The sequence below is a fragment of the Onychomys torridus genome, chromosome 3 (assembly GCF_903995425.1).
Source record: "Onychomys torridus chromosome 3, mOncTor1.1, whole genome shotgun sequence".
In the NCBI taxonomy this organism is placed as follows: domain Eukaryota; kingdom Metazoa; phylum Chordata; class Mammalia; order Rodentia; family Cricetidae; genus Onychomys; species Onychomys torridus.
The window spans coordinates 12829772-12850119 of record NC_050445.1 but is presented as its reverse complement, the minus strand read 5'-3'; the positions used below and the strand labels follow the sequence as shown (position 1 = coordinate 12850119).

General features: G+C 42.2%; 1 protein-coding gene across 1 annotated transcript in view; it reads right to left on the bottom strand.

The window, feature by feature from the left end:
* Gars1 (glycyl-tRNA synthetase 1) overlaps nucleotides 1-20348 on the bottom strand; it is a 40289-nt gene that overhangs the window by 2594 nt on the left and 17347 nt on the right. The window contains exons 8-14 of the mRNA XM_036181562.1: nucleotides 17128-17277; nucleotides 14503-14665; nucleotides 11753-11917; nucleotides 9669-9776; nucleotides 7985-8130; nucleotides 4379-4464; nucleotides 2188-2297 (exon numbers count right to left, since the gene is read on the bottom strand). Coding sequence (XP_036037455.1) covers nucleotides 2188-2297; nucleotides 4379-4464; nucleotides 7985-8130; nucleotides 9669-9776; nucleotides 11753-11917; nucleotides 14503-14665; nucleotides 17128-17277 — 928 coding nt within the window. The remainder of the gene's footprint in view (nucleotides 1-2187; nucleotides 2298-4378; nucleotides 4465-7984; nucleotides 8131-9668; nucleotides 9777-11752; nucleotides 11918-14502; nucleotides 14666-17127; nucleotides 17278-20348) is intronic.

Sequence of the window (20348 nt, the reverse complement as noted above, 5' to 3'; positions counted from 1 at the left end):
GAAAGCCTTACCTTTCTGAGGAGCACCTGAAGCCCCTCCCAGAGAATTATGAAACACATGGCAGTGCCCAAACCCCAACCCATCAGTTCTTCAGAGAAGAATCCACAGGCCTTTGAGACCAAGTACAACCGAAAACTTTAATGAACTCAAATAGCAATACTCTACAAAAGAAACTAAACAAAAAAAATAAAAGATGTTCTAGCAGCCTATAGGGAATAGTTCAACCCTCCTACACTATGCATGAACGAGTAACTCAAAGACAGCAGATGTTCTACAGCAGGCCAACCAGCTGGCCATTTGGAGTTGGAAATGACTGAAGGCAGTTCTTAAATAGCACTTGTACAAAAGGTTCATCTGAAGGCAAGAACATGCAACTTGAGAGTGGGTCTGTCCCATTAAACCACTGAATGGAAGTCCAGGCTAGCTCCTAGTCAAAAGCTTAATTATCCCTTGAGGGCAGGCAATGACAAATATCCTATTAAAAAGGATTCTTGTATTCCAGCAACACCGAGGCCTCCATCCCAGGATATTCAGAACCCAACTCCCTCCTCCATCTTATGATGATTCTATTTCATATGAGAAGGAACTTGCCTTTACAGAAAATATTTTTTTTTTAATTTCACTGGAAATGTTTTCATACCAAATTTGTAGGCAAATGGATTAAGTAAGTGGGTGCTAATAACTCAGAAACATTTTTGGCTTCCCACAGCCTAATCAAATTTCTCTTCATGGAGGGACTCTATGTAATTCATAACAGTGTGGCTAATTTATTCTTGTTTAGCCTTTATGAAATGTCTATTAAAGCTCTAGTTATATCAATACCGTTCAATTCAAAGAAACAGCCAAAAGATTCTTTTCTTAAAAACTAAAAACCTTTCTTTTAGAAAAGTAAGCAAGAAAAACATGAAGCAAAATCAACATCTAAAAGAACACCTTTAGTTCTGTATCCCATTACTCCCTGAAATGGGCTGTGTCTACATGGGTGTATGTATCTACTGCCTGGGCCAGGCTCTACTATCTACCAAGGGAAGAACAGCGCCTCCCTCATGTCGTTAATGAAGACACAATTTTAGCAGAGAGAAAAAGGGCAATTTTTGTTGTTGTTGTTGTCATTCTGTTTTTCGAGACAGGGTTTCTCTGTGTAACCCAGGATGTCCTGGAACTTACTTTTTAGACCAGGCTGGCCTGGAACTCACAGAGATCTACCTGCCTCTGCCTTCTGAGTGCTGGGATTAAAGGTGTGCACCACCCAAAAGGGCAACTGTATTAGCTATATAGTACAACAGCGTGTCAGAACTTCTAGAAGGCACCAAGAATTCACCTGTTCATCCTTCAAGGCTCAGTGCTTGGCAAAGAGCCAAGGGTTGACATTCAGTGTTACAGATATGCTCAGTTTTGGACTGCAGGTAATGAGACTGTTTCTTTAATCGATAAGATACAGGCAGAACCTCTCTCTTTTCTAGCTAGCTTTTTGACTAGTCTCCTGGGAATCTGCTGATGTTACAGAAATATACGTTCAAGACAGTGAGATGACAAACAAAAAGTCTCACAAGATCATGGAGACAGAGTGGAAGGCGTGGAGCAAAGTCACAGGATCATCAAATGAAGAGAAAATTTGAGGAGATTGATAAGGCTTTTTATAAACTCCAACTTCCTCAACGCTTGAATGCCAGGAAAGCTGCACCCAAGATGCTGCCCACTCTAAGATCTGTCAGGTGAACACACTGGAATTACGGGTGTGTGTGTGTGTGTGTGTGTGTGTGTGTGTGTGTGTGTGTGTTATTAAAGGAAAACAAAACCCAACACTGCACAAATGCCTGGGTCTTAGCCCTAAACTATCAGTTTGCTAGACTAGAACCTACTAGGGGTTTACACCTTATCTTACAAGTATGCCAGACAATCCAGGCAGCTTGGCTGGTTAGTGAGCACGCATAAACAATTTTGTTGTCTGGCCAAATTCCCATCTTTCTGAATTTTCTAAAAACAAAGGACCAAACCAGAAAGGACCATGTCAGGCACCAATGAAACACAGTTCCCCAAATAAGCTATCTCAGTGCAGAGGCTACCAGGTAGCTGTGACAATGGCTTCCAGGGTAACCTCATGTGCTAAGGCTCAGGTAAGACCACAGAGTGCTCTGCATGTCACCAGTAAACAACAGCTAAGAGCTGTTTCCAGGGGCAGCTCACCGTTCTCTGCTCATCTCCTTCTCGGACATGGAATGTATGTTCCAATATGGTATACATGATCCTGCCCAGGCCAAAGGAGGGCTCAATTACACTCGGAACAACTTCTTCCACTGCAAAAGAGGTGATAATTCAGTAATATTCTCTCTAGAACCATATGATGCAACTCAGAACCTTGAACTAATCCTTGGCACTAAAGCTATCTCTACCCTAGATGGACTTTGATCTCTGTCGAGGAGGATGAGGAATACACTGTAAGATCTATGTGCTAATAAAAAAAACAAGATCCCTTTGAAGAGAAAGTTACAGTCAAAGCAATGTTAACCCAATTTAAGACTTTATTCACATATCATAAAGACAAAGCTTGGGTTCCAGGAGCAGTCCTTCTAACTGGTAAGCTATGAACAGCAGCAGCTACACTCACTCTCTACCACCTGCTCTGCCTTTCTACGGAGCTAAGAGACCTGGAGCTTGCATTAAGACTCATAAAATCAACTAGTGAGGGTTAGAGAGATAGCTCACAACTGTCTGTGACTCCAGTGCCAGGGAATCTGAAGCCCTCTCGGTTTCCAGGCAAACATGTGTTACCCAGACATACATGAAGGCAAAATACCCACACACATAAAAACAAACAAACAAACAAACAAACAAACAAATAAATAAATAAAAGTAAAATCCCGTAAGCCAGACCTGGTAATGCTAGCTCATAATCAGGAGGCTGAGAAGGGAGGGTTGCTAGTTCAAGAACTGTCGGGGCCAAAGCAACTTTAAGGCCAGCCCTGGACAACTAAGTAAAGCCCTTCTCAACACAAGATGATAACGAGGGCTGAAGAAACGGCCCAACAGCGGACACTTGCCTAGCAAGGGAAAGGTCCTTGGCTCAGTCCTCAATATTGCAAGAAACATGAAGAATGAAAACATACCTATCAAGCTCCACAGCTAACAAAATTAACAAAGAACAATTCCTACATGCAAAAACTGTGATCTGTATTTGGCTCTCTGGCTTGTTACCAGGTGAGAACACTTTCAGAGCCAAGTCAGTACCATTGTGTTCAAGCTCTGGGGTCAGAAAACACTGAAGGAAGAATCTGCTCAGGGCCCAGCATCCCATCAAACACGTTCCACAGGGCCCTACAGCTCTTCCTATAGGCCACACTCAGGAAATGTAACTTACTACATGGAGAAGCATCATCTTCTACTCCAGGCCTCGGGGAGTTCCTGCTCTATGGGTAATGAGATAACCAGGGCCAACAACTCCCTGGTCTAAAGAGAGGCTGCTGAAGGAGTCACTGTTATCACGGGCTGGCAATGGAAGTGCTTTCCTTTCCTGTACAGTGTGCTGCACCTGTCACATCAAAAGACGCATCATGCTGGCCGAGTGCCCTCCTGCCGGAGACCATCAGCACCACACGCATAATGAACTGTACTAACAGAGTCACACACCATGGCTCAGTATAGCACCTGCCTACCTAGCAATGAACAAGGCCCCAGAGCCAATCCTTAGCACCACAGGGAAAAGAAAGAATGCATTTTAGGGACATAATCAAGGAACTTTTCCTGTCCATCCTTTGTAGCATCTGAGTAATGGCAGAGTGTAGGCTCAGAAGCAGCAGTCAGGATACAATGGCTGTCCTGTTCACCCTGTACTGGACATAAGGCCAGGTCTACCTGTCCACTGGCCATAGATTTTCAACTATCGACAAGTTTCTAAGAGCTTCATTTCAGATCTAAGTAACCTCCACATGTGCTCTAAAATATACACTGCCTAATTCACAGAATCTGCCTGACAAAAATAGATCATTATCCTTAGTTTTATAAAAGACATTAAAAGCAAAAGAACTATCTTAAAATTTTTTACACCCCCCCCCAAAAAAAAACCCAGCAATATAGATTAAGGAAAAGAAAGCCCCTTTACTCAAGAAACGAAGAGACTTCTTTTAAAAGTAGTAATGTTTTAAGTCAGATTTCATCCTATATACCTTGGGCCATAGAAAAAACAGGCACTTTCATTGTTCAGTGTGGAGACGAGACTCTTTAAAGAAAAAGACGCCCAAGTGAAGGCTTTTCCATATCCATTAAGTGGCTTTTCTCTTCAAAACTTACATAAAAACAGTTAAACCTTTCTTTTTTTTTTTTTTTAATTCAGGATTCATGACTGTTATTTGCTTGTTTTTTTATTGTTCTCATAAATTACCGTGCAGTGTTTTCTGGAATCTCTTCACACCCACCATGTCTTTCGTTAACTGAAATGTTTTCCCTTCAGTTTCAATAGTGAATTCCCTACAAACAGGAAAAAAAAAGGACAAAACTCAGTACACAGCAGTTAAAACAAGTCGCCATTCTCTGGGATGCTGAACCAGTCCTCATTTTAAGTGCTAACACAATTTGGTCTTTGCTCCGGATGGCTACTCAAGTCAAATCAAAGTCACTTCGTAAGGACCACCAAGTTATCACCCAAATGGCACTAAACCATAGCCTGAAGATGTCAAAAGTGTAGCTAATTTATAAGTCTACAAGTGATTTAACAGCAAACTCCTCTGATCTTGAAGTCAAAATTAAATATAACAACTTAAAAACAAAACTGTTTTAGAGTAGCCAGATTTGTCTGAAATAGCTCTGCAGGTAAAATGACCACTGTTCTTCATACTATCCCAGCAAACATAAACACAAACTAGCTCACTATCACACAAAAATAAAGTAACTAAAGATAACTTTAAACAAGTTTCCCGACTGTTTGATCTGTGAGTATAAACATTCCTCACCGCAAGGCTGCCATATGTTCGTGTCCTGAGATCAGCTACAGGTTACCAGGGGCACTCCACAGGGCCCTACATTCCAGCTATTTTCTCACTATGAAGGCATTTCTCTGGCCTGATGGCAGCCCAGAACTAGGAAAGAGCCCTCCTGTGGTTGTCCTGAAGCTGTCTGGAGTCCTTGTTACCATTACCAAAATGCAGGGCTCTTCCTATCATAATCTTCTGCCTCATCTGGATGATTTCCACTGACCTCCTGTAATAACTATTGGTTTGAAGTTTGCGTGCAGAGTGTCATGTACTCTGTGAGTAGTCTAAATGCAGAGTAGGAACCACCTACAGAACAGTTACAGTTAGCAAGATAGCCACTGCTCAAGAGTAAGCCTGCAGAGTGGTCCTGCAGAGTCCATGACTGTTAACAAACGCAAACATACACACCATCGTGGCCTCAAAGTTCCCAAGTCCCTTTCTGTGCCCTCACTCGAAATGACAAGTAATCCGCTTTCCATTACAGGAAGTGTCTTTCCCAGGCTTCTATGTAACTAGTCTATGATGAGATTGGAAGGCAACCCTTCAGTAAAAGAAGTCATGAACTAGGTCAGGTCTGCTGGCCCTATGTGGTCTCTTGTATACTGTTTTGTCATTTTGTTTCATTTGAGTATTTTTATTGTTGTTCTTGTTTCAACCCACTCCCCTGAAAATGTTGGAGAGCGATACAAAAAAGGGAGAGGGGAGGGAGGAACAAGTGTTCTAACGCATTGTAATGATGGTTCTACAAATGACAAATTCAGTTACTAACAGTGTGCCTTCTAATTCCTACTGCACTCCTCTACTGCTCAGTCTACCAATTACAGCAGCCATCTATCTACAGTAACTAAGTCACCTGGTTTCTCTTCAGTTTTGTGGTTTATATACTAAGTTCTAGTTTTCAGTTGTGTACATATTTAGAAATGACATGACCTCTTGGATAACATGTTCAGCATTAAAAAGCGTCCTTCTTTGACCTTTTAATTTCCACTGTCTGGAGTTTGTTTTGACACTAACATTGCCACTCTAACTTTTGGCTAATATTTATATTAAAAACTTGATCCTTTTACTTTTAAACACATTTCTGTATTACCACTGAAGTATGTTTGGTGTAAATTGCATTTAATCAAGTCTGGAACTTTTGGAGCAGACTGACTGATGATCATTAGATTATTTTACTTCACTGGCATTTAGTACAAATCTGCCACCTTACAAGTTATTTTCTTTTTTTATCTGTTCCAACTGTTCTTTGTCCCTTTTACCAATTTTCTAGAGGTTTGTTTTTTCTAAACAGTATTTTCTCTTTAAGTTTGTGTCTGGTTTGTGTGGTCTCTGTAGGCAACAGGTCTAGGATTGACTGCCACACTTCATCAGTCCATCAATTTTTATGGTAGTGTATTCCCCATCATTTGCTCTTACTTTGACATGCATTTTATTTCCATACATAAATTCCATAACACTGTCATTTTTCCTTTAAATAGTTTGTTCTCTTTCTGTACGTGCAGGGTTGTCCATATGGGTACATGTGAAGGTCAGTGGTTGTGTGGGATGTCTTCCTTGAGCCCCTGAAATCTGCCACATAGCACTGGGGTTACAGATGTATTGCACAAAGTGAAGCTTTTATGTGGGGGTCGGGGATGGGAACTCACATCCTCAGGCCTGCACAGTAAGCACTGTATCCACGAAGCCATCTCCCCAGTGCTCAGTCCACTGTCTTTCTAAAGAACTTACAACATGATTTATACTCACTACCTATTTCTCATTTTTAAAGCTCTTGCACCGTTATGAGAGATCTGCACTCCAACACTTCATGGAGCATTTGCTCTGTTTGACAGTATTGCTGAGACCAGCACATTTGTACTTTTGGCTCTAGACACCTAAAGACCCTAACCCAGTGTTCTGGCTTCTATCATTCTGACAAGAACTCTAGATTATTCTTATCTCTTTGGCTGTTATATAATGACTTTCTCCCCTACACTGGATGCTTTAAAGGTTTTTCTCATTATTCCCAGTTTTCGGCCATTTGAGTCTTATGTGCTATCATGTGATTTTCTTTGTCTTCAACCTGCCTGAGTCAAGCTCTTAAACCTGAAACTGTTTCTTGCAACCACATTATCAGATGTTTGCTCCATACACTGTGGCTATCAGACAAGTGTTTGTCTGCCACTGTCCCACGGCATCCCCAGCCTCTTACATTGGTGCTCTATGGGTAGTTTCTGAAGTTGTCACCTTAAATTAAATATCTCTCTTCTGCACTGTTTAATTCACTACTCCCCATGCAGCATCAAGGCAGCAATTCAGGTGACAACTGGTATTTGTGTTTACACTTCCACTTCTCATGCGGTTCATGTTCCCGTTTATAGTCTTTATTAAAGACTATGTTTGTGAATGTCCGCCATATGCGGGCCGGGGCTCAGGGAGGTCAGAAGAGCCCTGGATCTGGAAGCACTCTTCCTGCTGAGCCAGCTCTCCTGCCCTTCCTTTATATTCGTAAGAATATGAACACATATGTAACCACCTTCCTATATTGATGTATTTATTAGTCATGTTTGTTATTTCTAGGTCTTTTAATTAATTTCCCTCATCAGGAGTCATAGGATACTGCTTTTACAGATGTTCAATAACTTTTATTACTGTAGGTTCTGTACTGTTTGGTGCTGGATTTTGTTGTATTCCTTTAAAGACCTGCCACTGCTGCCTTTGTATTTATGATGACAGAGTACTCCACGCCTCCAGAAGAAAGTTAGATTAGTTTCTATCTAACTCAGTAGTCTCCACCATGAAAATCACTAGAAAAGAACCTGCTCCTGCCTGTTCTTCTGAGATGCTGGGGATTAAAGGTGCACAGTGATCATAAGGATTATAAAACGATATTTCTAGGATAGAATCTGAAATTCTAGCAAAGAGAGTTACTTAAGCACAAGTAAGTCACGGATAGCACTCACTTTAAAACCCTTCTCGAAACACTGATCTTGCCCCCGCTCAGCCTGCAGTGGCCCCGGAGAGAAGCAGCAGCTTACCCTTTCTCGTTCAGCAGCTGCTCCATCTCAGTAATGTAGCATTCATCACAGGCGCTGAGGTACTCCATCACCAGCTTCGCGTCCTTCTTGTATGCCTTGCCCACTGCTCCCTTATTGGGCTCAAACTGTACAACGTTGACTGTTTTGTATGCAACAGTCAAGGAATCACAACACAGCACTGCTCTAGGATTTGGAAAACAATCTCAACACTCAATCAAAATGTGAAACACCATTAGTCCTATTGGCAGCAGCAACCCAGACCCTTTTAATCCTCTTTCAAGCACAAGATGAACCAGGCACAGCCTTACTGCAGTAGGAGCTGGGAGATGATTCTGTTGGTAAAATCCACACAAGCATGAGGATCTGAGCTCAGGTGCCCAGCACCCACATAAAAACCAAGCAGGCCTGTACGTGCCCACAATTCCAGTACTCAGGAAACAGAGACAGGAGGACTCCTTGGGCTGCTGTTCAGCCAGTCTTGGTGAAGTCAGTGAACTGTGTTTTCAGTGGGACTGTCTCAGAAAAGAAGGCAGAGAGCAATAGAGGGGGACACTCAATGTAGACATCTGTGCCCCACATGCGTGTGTCTTCATGCGCCCTCACACATCTACATCCCATATGCGTGTGTCTTCATGCGCCCTCACACATCTACATCCCACATGCGTGTGTCTTCATGCGCCCTCACACATCTGCGTCCCACACGCGTGTGTCTTCATGCACCCTCACACATCTGCGTCCCACATGTGTATGTCTTCATGCGCCCTCACACATACAAACATGTACACACAAACCATACACAAAGAATAAACGAATGCCATTAACAAAGAGTTTTAAGGTTACAGTGAAATAAAGGAGGTATTATATAGTCCACAATACATCTCAATCCACAGCATAGAAATTTCTGGTAATGTCTTTGGCCAGTGAGGTTGCTCAATAGGGAAAAGTGCTTGGTTCCAAGACGATAACCTGAATTAAGTCCCTGGACCCACAGGACAAAATGACAGGAGTGACTCCCCGAAGTGTCCTCTGACCTCCACACATGTGCTGTATCAAAAGCACAAACAAGCCATACATAAACGTAATTTTCTTAAAAATCTGGTTTTATCACTAGTCAACCCTAAGATCAGCTCACAATTTCAGAGACAGATTAAAGAGGCAAACTCAGCCAGGCATGGTGGAACAGGCCTTTAACCCCGGCACTCTGTGAGGCAGAGGCAGGAGGATCTCTGTGAGTTCCAGACCAGCCTGGTCTATAGAGTGAGTTTCAGGACAGCCAGGGCTGTTACACAGAGAAATCCTGTCTAGAAAAACCAAAGGGGCAAATTCCCATTCTGCCAATTTACAGAGCCAATGAGCTAAATGATCTTAAAATGGCTCTCCAGTTTTAGCAGAACAATATTCACCAGGTATCATATATGTAGGTAAGGTGCAGAAAAAGGTATGTTGGAGACATCTGAGAAAAAGTAGCACCCTGAAAGACATTCTGGGTACGATTCTAAATGTGTGTCTTTCAGGGTCTAATGCTGTGGGTGCTCATGAGACCCTCCGTAGAGACCAGGAAAGGAGCAATGAGGGATACCAAACAGCAAGTTTGAACAATTCCAAAGCTCTCCATTCATCCAAAAGACAAGGGACAAACTGGGGCTCACACTAGCCTTAAGTTTGGAGCAGCCAGAAAGGATATGGGTTCTTTCAGAGGTTTCTCAGCTACGAGTGGGACTTTGGTGGCTCGAGCATGACAGGCCAGGTCGTAGCAGGAACGATCAGCACATCCAACGATCTCAATCCAGCCCTAGAAGATAGAACTAACGAATTCATTCACTGCTCACAATGGCTTTGTTCATGAAAGCATGCAGACAATAACTTCCAAATATTCAGGGACAGTTCAGTTAGGGAATCTCCAATTGAATTTTATAAATTATTAAAAAGAGAACATTTTCATATAAGAGGGAGTTAACACACCTATGTAAAGTACCTAGAGGAATTAACACTGTATACTCAGTGGCCTTATTTTCTAGGCTGACATACAATGCCATATTTCAACTATGCAGCAAATGAATAATCTACAAGTTGATTATGGAAATTAACCTATAGGCTTGGCTCAGATTTATAGCCAGGACTCAACAAATGTGGTAGAAATTATTCTTCCCACTGGATGAAGTGCAATTAAAAGGCTAACTAAACATGGCTGGGCATGAATGTAAGCTCTGGGCTCAGTTCACTTAACTGAACTAAAGGCAACTCATAAAAGTGGTTAAAGGATCAGTCACTGAGGACCAGAGGTGTCACACTCCATTTCTTTTAAATACCCAAGATACTAAATTTAAAAAAAATGTTTTCAAATAACATACATTGGAGTGACTTGCCTGTATCACCCCTAAATTCCCACACTGACACCCTAACTTCCTCTGTGATGGCATAGGGAAGAGGTGCCTTCAGGAAGTTATTAGGTCATGAGGGTAGAGTTACATGGGTTGAGAGCCCTTCACTAGAGAACTCAGTGGACAGCTTTCTGGCCCTCTTCCCACAGGTGAACAGAAAAGAAGATAGCAAAGATGGCATTTAACAACCCAGTAAAGCATAAACTAAGACACACCTTTACAGATGTACTATGTGGGTAAGAACAAGAAAGTCTATAAAAGCTAATCTTAGCTATTGCTGAGGGTAGTAGACAGACATGAACACACAAGAGCATGCTTGCCCACGCTATCTAAAAAGTATTGGAAATTTTAGCCATTGGTGGATGCTCAGAATAAAGAAGGTGATGAAAAACTTATAAACTCAGAAATTTAAAAACGAAACAACAAAAAAAGGCATTCAGGCTTTTAGGCTGGGTGGGGGAGGTAGAGGCCAGGTAAGCCTTGGGAGATGAGCTGGAGTCCAGCCTGATCTACAAGGAGTTCCAGGGACAACCAGAGATACACAGAGAAACCCTACCTTGAAAGACGATAGATAGATAGATAGATAGATAGATAGATAGATAGATAGATAGATAAATGGGGCGCTGAAAGCATGTAATTTGAATAATACGGCATTCACTACTTAACACATCCGTAAGTGTTACTTGTGCTCTTAAATATACATCTGGATGGCTATTCTTCATGAATATGATAATTACCATACTTAAAAACTAAACTAAAAGGCAGAATTATTCTTAGTACTATAAGTAAGGCTGGAAATGCAGCTTTGGGAAATAGGTTACCCTGTTCGGAAAAGAGTGTAACTATGACTTCTCCCCACCCCCACCTCCTCCCTCCCTCCCTCTCTCCCTCCCCTTTACATCTGTCTATAACAGGAACACATGAAAAGAAAGCATCAAAGTTTTTAAAGGGGAGGGCTAAGCCAGGAAGATCAAATCCCAGGCAGAATGTCTTTAAAAGTACTCCCTTCTCTCTGTTAATCTGAAGCTTTTGCTTTTATTTAGCCCTGATGTCTAACGTCCATAACAGAGTCAGTCTCCATGCTAGGACCCCCCATGTTTGGATCCCTGACCTCATAACACTCTGAGGTCAGCAGCCACAGGCAGAGTTATAAAGCAGCATAGTGTAAACGTCAAGGATGTCACCTGGAGTAAGACATTTTGGACTCTAACCCAGCTGAACTCCCTCCTAAAGACCTGGGAGAATCTGCGTCCCGGGGGCTTTAAGACACACGGGGCAGCCCCTCTTTACAGGAGCACAAGTCAAGTGTTGTCTGCTTAGTCTCTTTGGTCCACTTTGGCATGAAGAACAGCAAGCAGCAGTAGAAACCTCCCTGCAGTCTACTTACATAGGACGTTTTGGACTCAGCATCCCAGCAGTCACACGCATAATGGGCCATCTCATTCTCCATGTGCTGCCGGAAGCGGAGTTTCTCAGGAGATATTCCAACCTTCGTGAGGTAGAGGTAGATGCGGCCAATGAAATAGCCTAATACTGAGTTGTTAATCACCCCCTGAACGAAGAAGAGTGCAGCAGGGGAAAAATACACATCAATACCTTTGAAGACCAAGGAATGATCTGTAGTATTTCATAGTCTACTGAAAAAAAGGGCACACAGAGTAAACTTTCTTCCTGCTTTCAGAATGAAATGAGATCCTGGTTATTTTAAAAGAGGTAGCGTCAAGCTAACAAGTCAATAATGAAGTTGTCAAAATACGTCTAACACGCTGGGCATAGAGGTGCACACCCTTAATCCCAACACTTGGGAGGCAGAGGCAGGCGGATCTCTGTGAGTCCCAGACTAGAGTAGTCTACAGAGTGAGTTCCAGGACAGCCAGAGCTAAATAGTGAGACTCTGTCTCAAAAAACAAAAACAAAAATGCCTAACATATCTGTCCATGGGCTCAACTGCTGCAGCACACTGTCAGCCCTATACCATATACTTCCCAAATCCAGTTTAAAATGACCCAGATTTAAATTAACTAAAGAGATAGATTGAATTTTTTTGTTTTCCAAAACAGGCAGTCCTGGAACTCACTCTGTAGACAAGGCTGGCCTCAAACTCAGAGATCTACCTGCCTCTGCCTCCTGAGTGCTAGGATTAAAGCATGTGCCACCACTGCCTGACCTTGAATTTTTTTGGTTTTTTCTTTTAATGTATTCTTACCCACTGAAATTCATCTACTCCATATAGTACATATCATTTTATAACTTTAGTACTAGATCTTAGAAATGCTCTAGCTTCACCTCCCACCACTGCAAGGATGTCCACTGGTTAATTTTGTCAACTTGACACACACCTAGAGATCCCTCAGAAGAAGGAATCTCAACTGAAGAACTGGTTCCATCGTATTGGCCAGTGGGTGTTTTCTTTATTGTTGTAAAAGGCATGTAAGTCCTTGTGCTCACAGAGAACCAATAAGGAAACTGAGAACACACAGGGTTGTCTCTTTCAAGGAAGAGATGGATAACCTGTTTTCTGCCCCAAGGCTGAGGATAGACTTGGTTAATAGCCTGGTGACCTTGATCTTCCCCAAGACTCTTGAGTTTGTCTCAGTCAATCCATAGCACTATCCTGCCCCAGACCCTTATCTTGACCCGTTTACTCAGGTAATCTTTATGGAAGATGTTGCTTGTATTTTAAAAAGAGTTGGAAGTAGTCATGTCTTAAGCTTTGTTGTGCATATGGGACTGAGTTAAATAACACCAGGAAACTTTTTTCCAAATTGTGGTGTGCTTAAATATGCCTAAAATAAACCACTCAGGGTCAGAATCTCAAAGTTTGAACCAACACCAGCTGCTGAGTCATGCTGAACCGAACTACCCTCTTACCTCTCAAAGAGGGTTACTCTGCTGGCCAAGGTGGATGCAGGGACCCCTGCAGATTGCTAATACAGGAGGGCCCAGGCTACCGGGGTGGAACCATCCCTGGAGAGGGGTGCCTGAACTGTATAAGAATGGCAGTTTAGCAAGCCAGGGGAAGCATTTCTCCACTGGTTTCACTTCAAGCTCCTCCCTTGGCTTCTCTCAATGATGGACTACAGCCTCTAAATAAACCCTTTCCTCCCAGATTGCTTTTGGTTATGATATTTAACACAGCAGATCATTTCCACTGAATGGGCGATAATCTTCTTGTATATTTCTGGGACCAGATGGCTCCTCCAGGCAAGTCAATCACGACTGGGAAGCAGCTAAAGAGGGTACGTTTCCACTCACACGTTTCTCTAGGCAGATATTTAAAGAAACCCACCAGCATACAGGCCTATAACCCCATGCTCTTGGCAACACAAAGAGGCTTGAATCCACAGCGTTTGATTTTCCTGAGTAAAATTCTCTGTCTCTCTCAATTAGACAGTACACAGTTCAAACCACCTATTTTCTAAGTGCTCTGCTCGACAGGAATTTTATTTTATATGTATGTGTGGGGGCAGAGGACAACGTGCATGAGGCTGGTTCTCTCCTTCCACCATGTGGGTCCCAGGAATTGAATGCAAGTCCCCAGACTGAGCAGCAGATGCTCTACCTGCTGAACCACTTCCCTGGCCCACCTGCTAACATTTTCCTTTTTTTTTTTTTTTTTTTTTAATTTTAATTTCACATACATTGGTGTTTTGCCCACAGGTATATCTGTGTGAGGTTGTCAGATCCCCTAGAACTGGAGTTAGAGACGGCTGTGATCTGCCATGTGAGTGCTGGGAACTGAACCCGGGTCCTCTGGAGAGCAGCCTCTGAGCCATCTCTGCACCCCTAACCATTTTTCTGAATTTAGCCTCATGGCTCAGAACTGGGTGTTTCTATATAAAGCAAATACTACATGGGGACTGGAACTGTAGCTTAGCGCTAGGTCACTTGTTCAGCATGCAAGGACCTAGGTTTGCTCACCAGTACCAGAACAGACAAAAACTGTCAGGGGCTGAGGATGCAGTTCATGCACTTGCCAAGCCTGCACATGCCTTTGGGCTTGACCCACAATGCTGCAAAATAAATAAACAAAAATACCACTAAAGTCAAATATTTCCTCACCCAGTGCACAACCAAGTTGCTAAGCACTGCCATCCCTGATTCAGCATAATCTAAATCAATTTCCTCCAGTCTTACCTGCTCGACAGCATCTCCCAGGCGCATCTTCCGAGCAGACTGTCCGCTGACCTGGGCTTTTGCCGAGTACAGATAAAGGCAGAGGTCAGCCACACTCTGGAACTTGGGATGGTCTTTCTCAGTGGGGTCTACAAAGTGCTCAATCTCCGCCATTGTGAATTCCCTGGAAGAAAAAAGAAAGATAGAAATCTGCAGGCTTAATTATAAACTGAGTCAACAGCAGTTCCTACTTCCAGCTGTTCATTCCTCCACAGATAAAGGGCCACACTCCAGGAATTTCTTGTGACCAAGCAGAACACTGGCTTTAAGGAGATTACCCAAAGACTTTTAGATTAGGTTTGTGGAGGTGGTTGTTTTTTAAAAAAATATCAGTAACTGGCCTGGGATATAACTTCGTGGTGGAGTTCATGCTTAGTATGTTCAAGGCCTTAGGGCCACTCCAAAGTATCAAAATAACAACAATAAAAATAATAATAACTTCAGCAACAGCCTGCTTTCAAATATTAACTCCTTCTATGTAGCTACACCCAAGAGTATCAGTTATAAGATTTTTGTTGGTTTGTTTTGATTTTTTTGAGCAGGGTTACTCTGTGTAGATCTGGAACTCACTCTGTAGACCAGGCTGACCTAAAAATCAGAGAAATCCACCTGCTTCTGCCTCCCAAGTGATGGGATTAAAGCTATGTGCCAACACTAGCTGGCAATAAAAATAATTTTAAAAAGCAGACTAATACAGCCTTTAAAATAGGAAAACAAGCAAAGGCCACATACAAGAGAAACGAGATGCTAAACAGCAACACCCACATAAAATGATTCTGCTTAAGGCATCAGGTCTTTGCACAAATATATACTAAAGAAGCCACAGACATTTATTTTCCAAAGAATGGGAAATTAGAAGTGAACTGAAATGGTTCTCCGGGTTTTAAAGCAGTTTGATTGACTGTGTTTTATGGCTCCAAACAAGTAAATGACTGATAATGGCACCCAACAGATGGTCTCGTTAGAGTAAGAGCTTCTAAATAAAGTGCAATTCCAGGCAAAGGACACTGGGCATGAACTGAACAAGCCACTATCAAGCTCAGCACATAATGATGAAATAAATATGCACACGGTAACGGTTTTCCAAAGAGATTTCTCTGAATTGCAATTTAGTAGCTATTACAGGGGAAGGGAAAGTGTTTTAAGTTAATTTTATGAGTCAAAAATCTTTTTTAAAAAATGGACACAATCTCACTGGTGTACTCTCATGATTATCTCAGATGTTCTAGAAGCAACACAAAATTGCACAGATTGGCCCTAAACATAGGAAATGTACTGCCAAGAGCTCTGGGTTTTCAATTTTACTCGTTAATGGCACACTTTATTTGGTCCCACAGCACTAAGTCTTAATTATCTTCCAACAACTACAAAGTGTGTCTGTGCACATGAAGACTAGGGTGAACGAGGTGCTGTGTCCTTGCTATAACTTACACCAGGGTTGACAGGAAATGAATTTCTACAGTGCAGGGAAGATGGATTAAGGATCCTACCCAGAATCCCCCAAAACAGGACTGCTAAAGTCTTCCCATCTGTTCTGTAGGAAACTGCATGCCACCTGTAGTTAATAATGTAGTAATAATATCATCTCAGCAGCCTCTGAAAGGGCTGAGATTCTTACCAGCAGAGTAAGAATTGAAAGGCAACGATGCAAAAGGACAGATGAGTTATGAGCTGCTCCACAATGTATGTATCATACACCCTGAAGACTATGATGATCTCTAGTTACAGTAAGAAGAGACTGTGGAATGCTGGGCCTGAAGACTGCTCGGGAGCCTAAGAAAGCTAGCTAGGCTACACAGCCTACTTCTGTATGGAGTACATTACTCAGAATGGTAACGTCAGGAAGAAATATGGAAACCACAGACTGAAATCACAGTAGGCTTCTAGAGAAAGAGACTAGCCAGCGCCAGGATGCCTCCTAAACATGCCTGGACACATCAGATGGAGCAGGCTATTAGACAGGCAGGTGTCTGAACTCATCAGGCTTGCCAACTGTCATATGTCATAAAGCCCCTACATAGCCAGAGGCTACATCCAGGACACACCCTCCCAGCAACGACACCTGCCTGGACACTACCCATTCTTTGTAACACTAACACACACACACACACACACACACACACACACACACTCCACACACACACACACACACACACACACACACACACACACACACACATCCACACTCCACACACACACACACACACACACACACATCCACACTCCACACACACACACACACACACACACACACACACACACACTCCACACACACACACACACACCCTGACTTACCCCATAATACACACCACTGACAGAAAGCTATTGGTTTCAACATCAAGATCTCTATATGCCCAGAACAGGTGGTAAGCAAAGGAAAAGATAACTTCAGAGCAAGCAGAAGCCATAAGCTATTATCCAGGCTCCTTCCTTTCCCTTATAATTCATGTCCTCAATCAAAACTGCCACCTCACCAGAGATTACATTTGGAAAAAAAAAAAAAAAAAAAACAGAAATAAATCAAAGGTCAAGATTAAAGTACAAGTGTGTCAGTTTACACCTCCAACCCAATGGCAACAATAATACCTGACTCGGATCAGTCCAGACCGAGGTGAGATCTCATTTCTAAAGGAGTTTCCGATCTGGGCAGCAGCAAAAGGCAATTTCCCTTGGTTGAATTCCAAAAGTCGTTTGAAATTCAGGAAAATCCCCTGTGCAGTCTCTGGTCTCAGATATCTATAAAGTTAAATAAGTCAAGCTGTTACAAGTAAATTGTGTCTTTCAATAAAACAAAGTCTATTACAAGTCAAGTATCACATATATCCTTTTACCAGCAAAGCTATGCTTAAGGCCTAAATTAGAAGGAAGGGATCCTGTCTTAAGCAGCAAACACTCCCACAGAACCATGGGGATAGACTATGAACTTGGGATGGTCACAATGCCATCAGAACTGTCCTTATTTCTTTACTCCAATGGTCAAAACACCCACCTCTCTGAGTGGTCTGAGAATGGCCCCCAAAGGCTACTTAAGTTTGAATACTTGGTCCCCCAAGTTGGTGGAACTATTTGGGAAGGATTATGAGGCATGGCCTTGTTGGAAAAGCTGTGTCACTGGGGGTGGACTTTGAGGTTTCAAAAGACTCATGCCATTCCCAGAGTGCTCTCTGTCTCCTGCTTGTGGTTGGAGATGCTCTCAGCTGTTCCTGTCACCACACCTTCATGTCACCATCATGGATTGTAACGCAAATTCTAATTGGTCTTAATGATAAAAGCAGAGTCAGGGTAAATGCTGAAAGATCAGAGAGACAAAGGAGCAAGCCACAGACACTTTACCTCACCAACTCCTCGGCTTGAAAAGGGGTGAGCTCCTGTCTTCACCTGCCTTATACTCCTCTCTCTGCCCAACCATATCACTTCCGTTTCCTCCTCCCTAGTGCTGGGATTAAAGGTGTGTGCCTCCACTGCGGGGCCTCTATAGTTAACTACTTGTCAGTGCTGCACTCTGATCTCCAGGCAAGTTTTATTTGTTAGAGCACAAACAAAATATCACCACAGTGGATTCTAACCCTCTAAAATCTTCAACTCAATTATACACTCTTTTATCAGTTGTCTCCTTTGTCCTACTCTCCCATCCCCCATTTAATCCTCCTATTCTGTTTTTCTCTTTATCTCTCCGTGACACTACACTCTATCCCCTTCCCTCTGTGATTACTCAGACTGTAGTACAACTATTAAACCTTAAATGCTAATATCCATATATAAGGGGAAAACATGTAATATTTGTCTTTTTGAGTCTGGGTTACCTCACTCAGGATGATTTTTTTCTAATCTCATCCATTATCTATTTACCTACAAATTTTTCTTTTCTTTTCTTCATAACAGCTGTTTAACACTCCACTGTGTAAATGTACCAGGTCTATGATTTATCTGGAGTTAAGATGTGTGTACAGGGTGACAAGTATGGATCTATTTCCATTCTTCTACAGGCAGCCATCCAGTCTGACCAGCACCATTTACTGAAGATGCCATCTTACGTCCAGTGTGTATTTTTGGCTTTTTTGTCAAAAATCAGGTGCCCACAGGTGTGTGGACTTGTGTCTGGGTTATTAATTGGATTCCACTGTTTTTAATGCCAACAGTACACTGCTTTTGCTGCCATGGCTCTGTAGTACAACTTGAAATCTGGGATGGTGATACTTTCAACAGTTCTTTTATTATTCAGTATTGTTTGAGCTATTTTGGTTTTTTGAGGTTCATGTTTCCATATGAAGTTGAGGATCATCTTGCTCAACTTCTATGAACTGTGTTAGAATTCTGATGGGGGCTACATTGAACTTGTACAGTGCTTCTGATAGGATGGCCATTTTCACAATATTAATCTCCATGAGCATAGGAGATCTTTCCATCTGCCGGTGTCTTCCATTGCTGTCTTCAGTGTCTTAAAGTTTTTATTATACAAGTCTTTCACTCACTTGGTTACTTATCCAAGATTTTGGCTTTTTTGAGGCTACAGTGAAAGGTGCTATTTCCCGGATAATTTTCTCAGTGTTTTCTATTTGTATATAGAAAGGCTACTGATTTCTAAATGTCAACTTTATAGCCTGCAATTTTGCTGGATGGAGATGTAGAAATTTCCTGGTGAAGTCATTAGGATCTTTTAGGGACAATAACACTAAAGGCCTTTGAAAAAGCATATGGAAACCTACTACTGTAGAAGCTTCTTTTTAAAAAAAAGTGTGTGTATATATATATATATAAATCAACATTTAATGGGAGAGACAATGGCCCAACTAGATGTCTTATGCTACCAGTGTCTAGATGAGCTATATTTGGTTGAGTCATTGGCCAAAGGATCCCATGAATCTCCCCAAATATCACAAGCTATTTCAAGGCTATTGGTTGCTCTCCACAACCTGATAATAAGGTCCTTTTGCTAAAGACACAACTTATGTCATCAACCATGGAGAAACTGAGCTGGTACCCAACTAGAAGCTTCACTCCTACTACCTAGCATTCATGGTACTGGAAGGTACTCTGCATGGTACCAGGGAAGAATAGCAATGACCAATATTACACAAATACAAACACTGCAACCTGCAAGAGCAATCTACCTGCAGGATATACTAGTTCAATAGTAGCACACACGTTAGGGATAACCAACCATCTTGTTTCTTGACGTCAGATTAAAGGCCCACTTCAGGAGGTGAAACAATACTGGATACTGCTAAAGTGCCCAAGAACCTGAGACAACACAGGAATAGGCCTAGGGGAAACCTAATACTATTATTATACTAAAGAAAGATCAAGATAAAGTTACTCCTAATGACATATTGATATGCCCACACATCAGGGCATTCAACCCTCATTAGAGAAGCTTCTTTCAGAGGATGGTAATTAATACAGGACCCGCAACTGGACAATGTGCAGAGTGAGAGACTCTGGGCCACTCAGTCCTAATTGGGATGGTTTCATCACACCCCTCCCCCTCAAGGCTCAAGGATCTGTGTGGAAGAGAAGGTAGAAAGATTTTAAAAAATCTTTTTAGTTAAAAAAGATGTTGCCTTGCTCATGGTCTCTCATTACAACAACAGAAAAGTAATTAATACAGCCAATAAGGCCTCTCTGGAACAATCACTTACATGGAGGCAGATGCCAAACTTAGTTCCTTCTGAAAATAAGACCCGTGTCTAAGCATACAAACAAGGGACTTGATTTCATGGTGGCGTCTTCATACATGAGTGCTGTTTTACTGTTTCTATTATCCCTTCTCCCATCCCTTCCGCACCCCACTCTCCATGGCTGCCTCC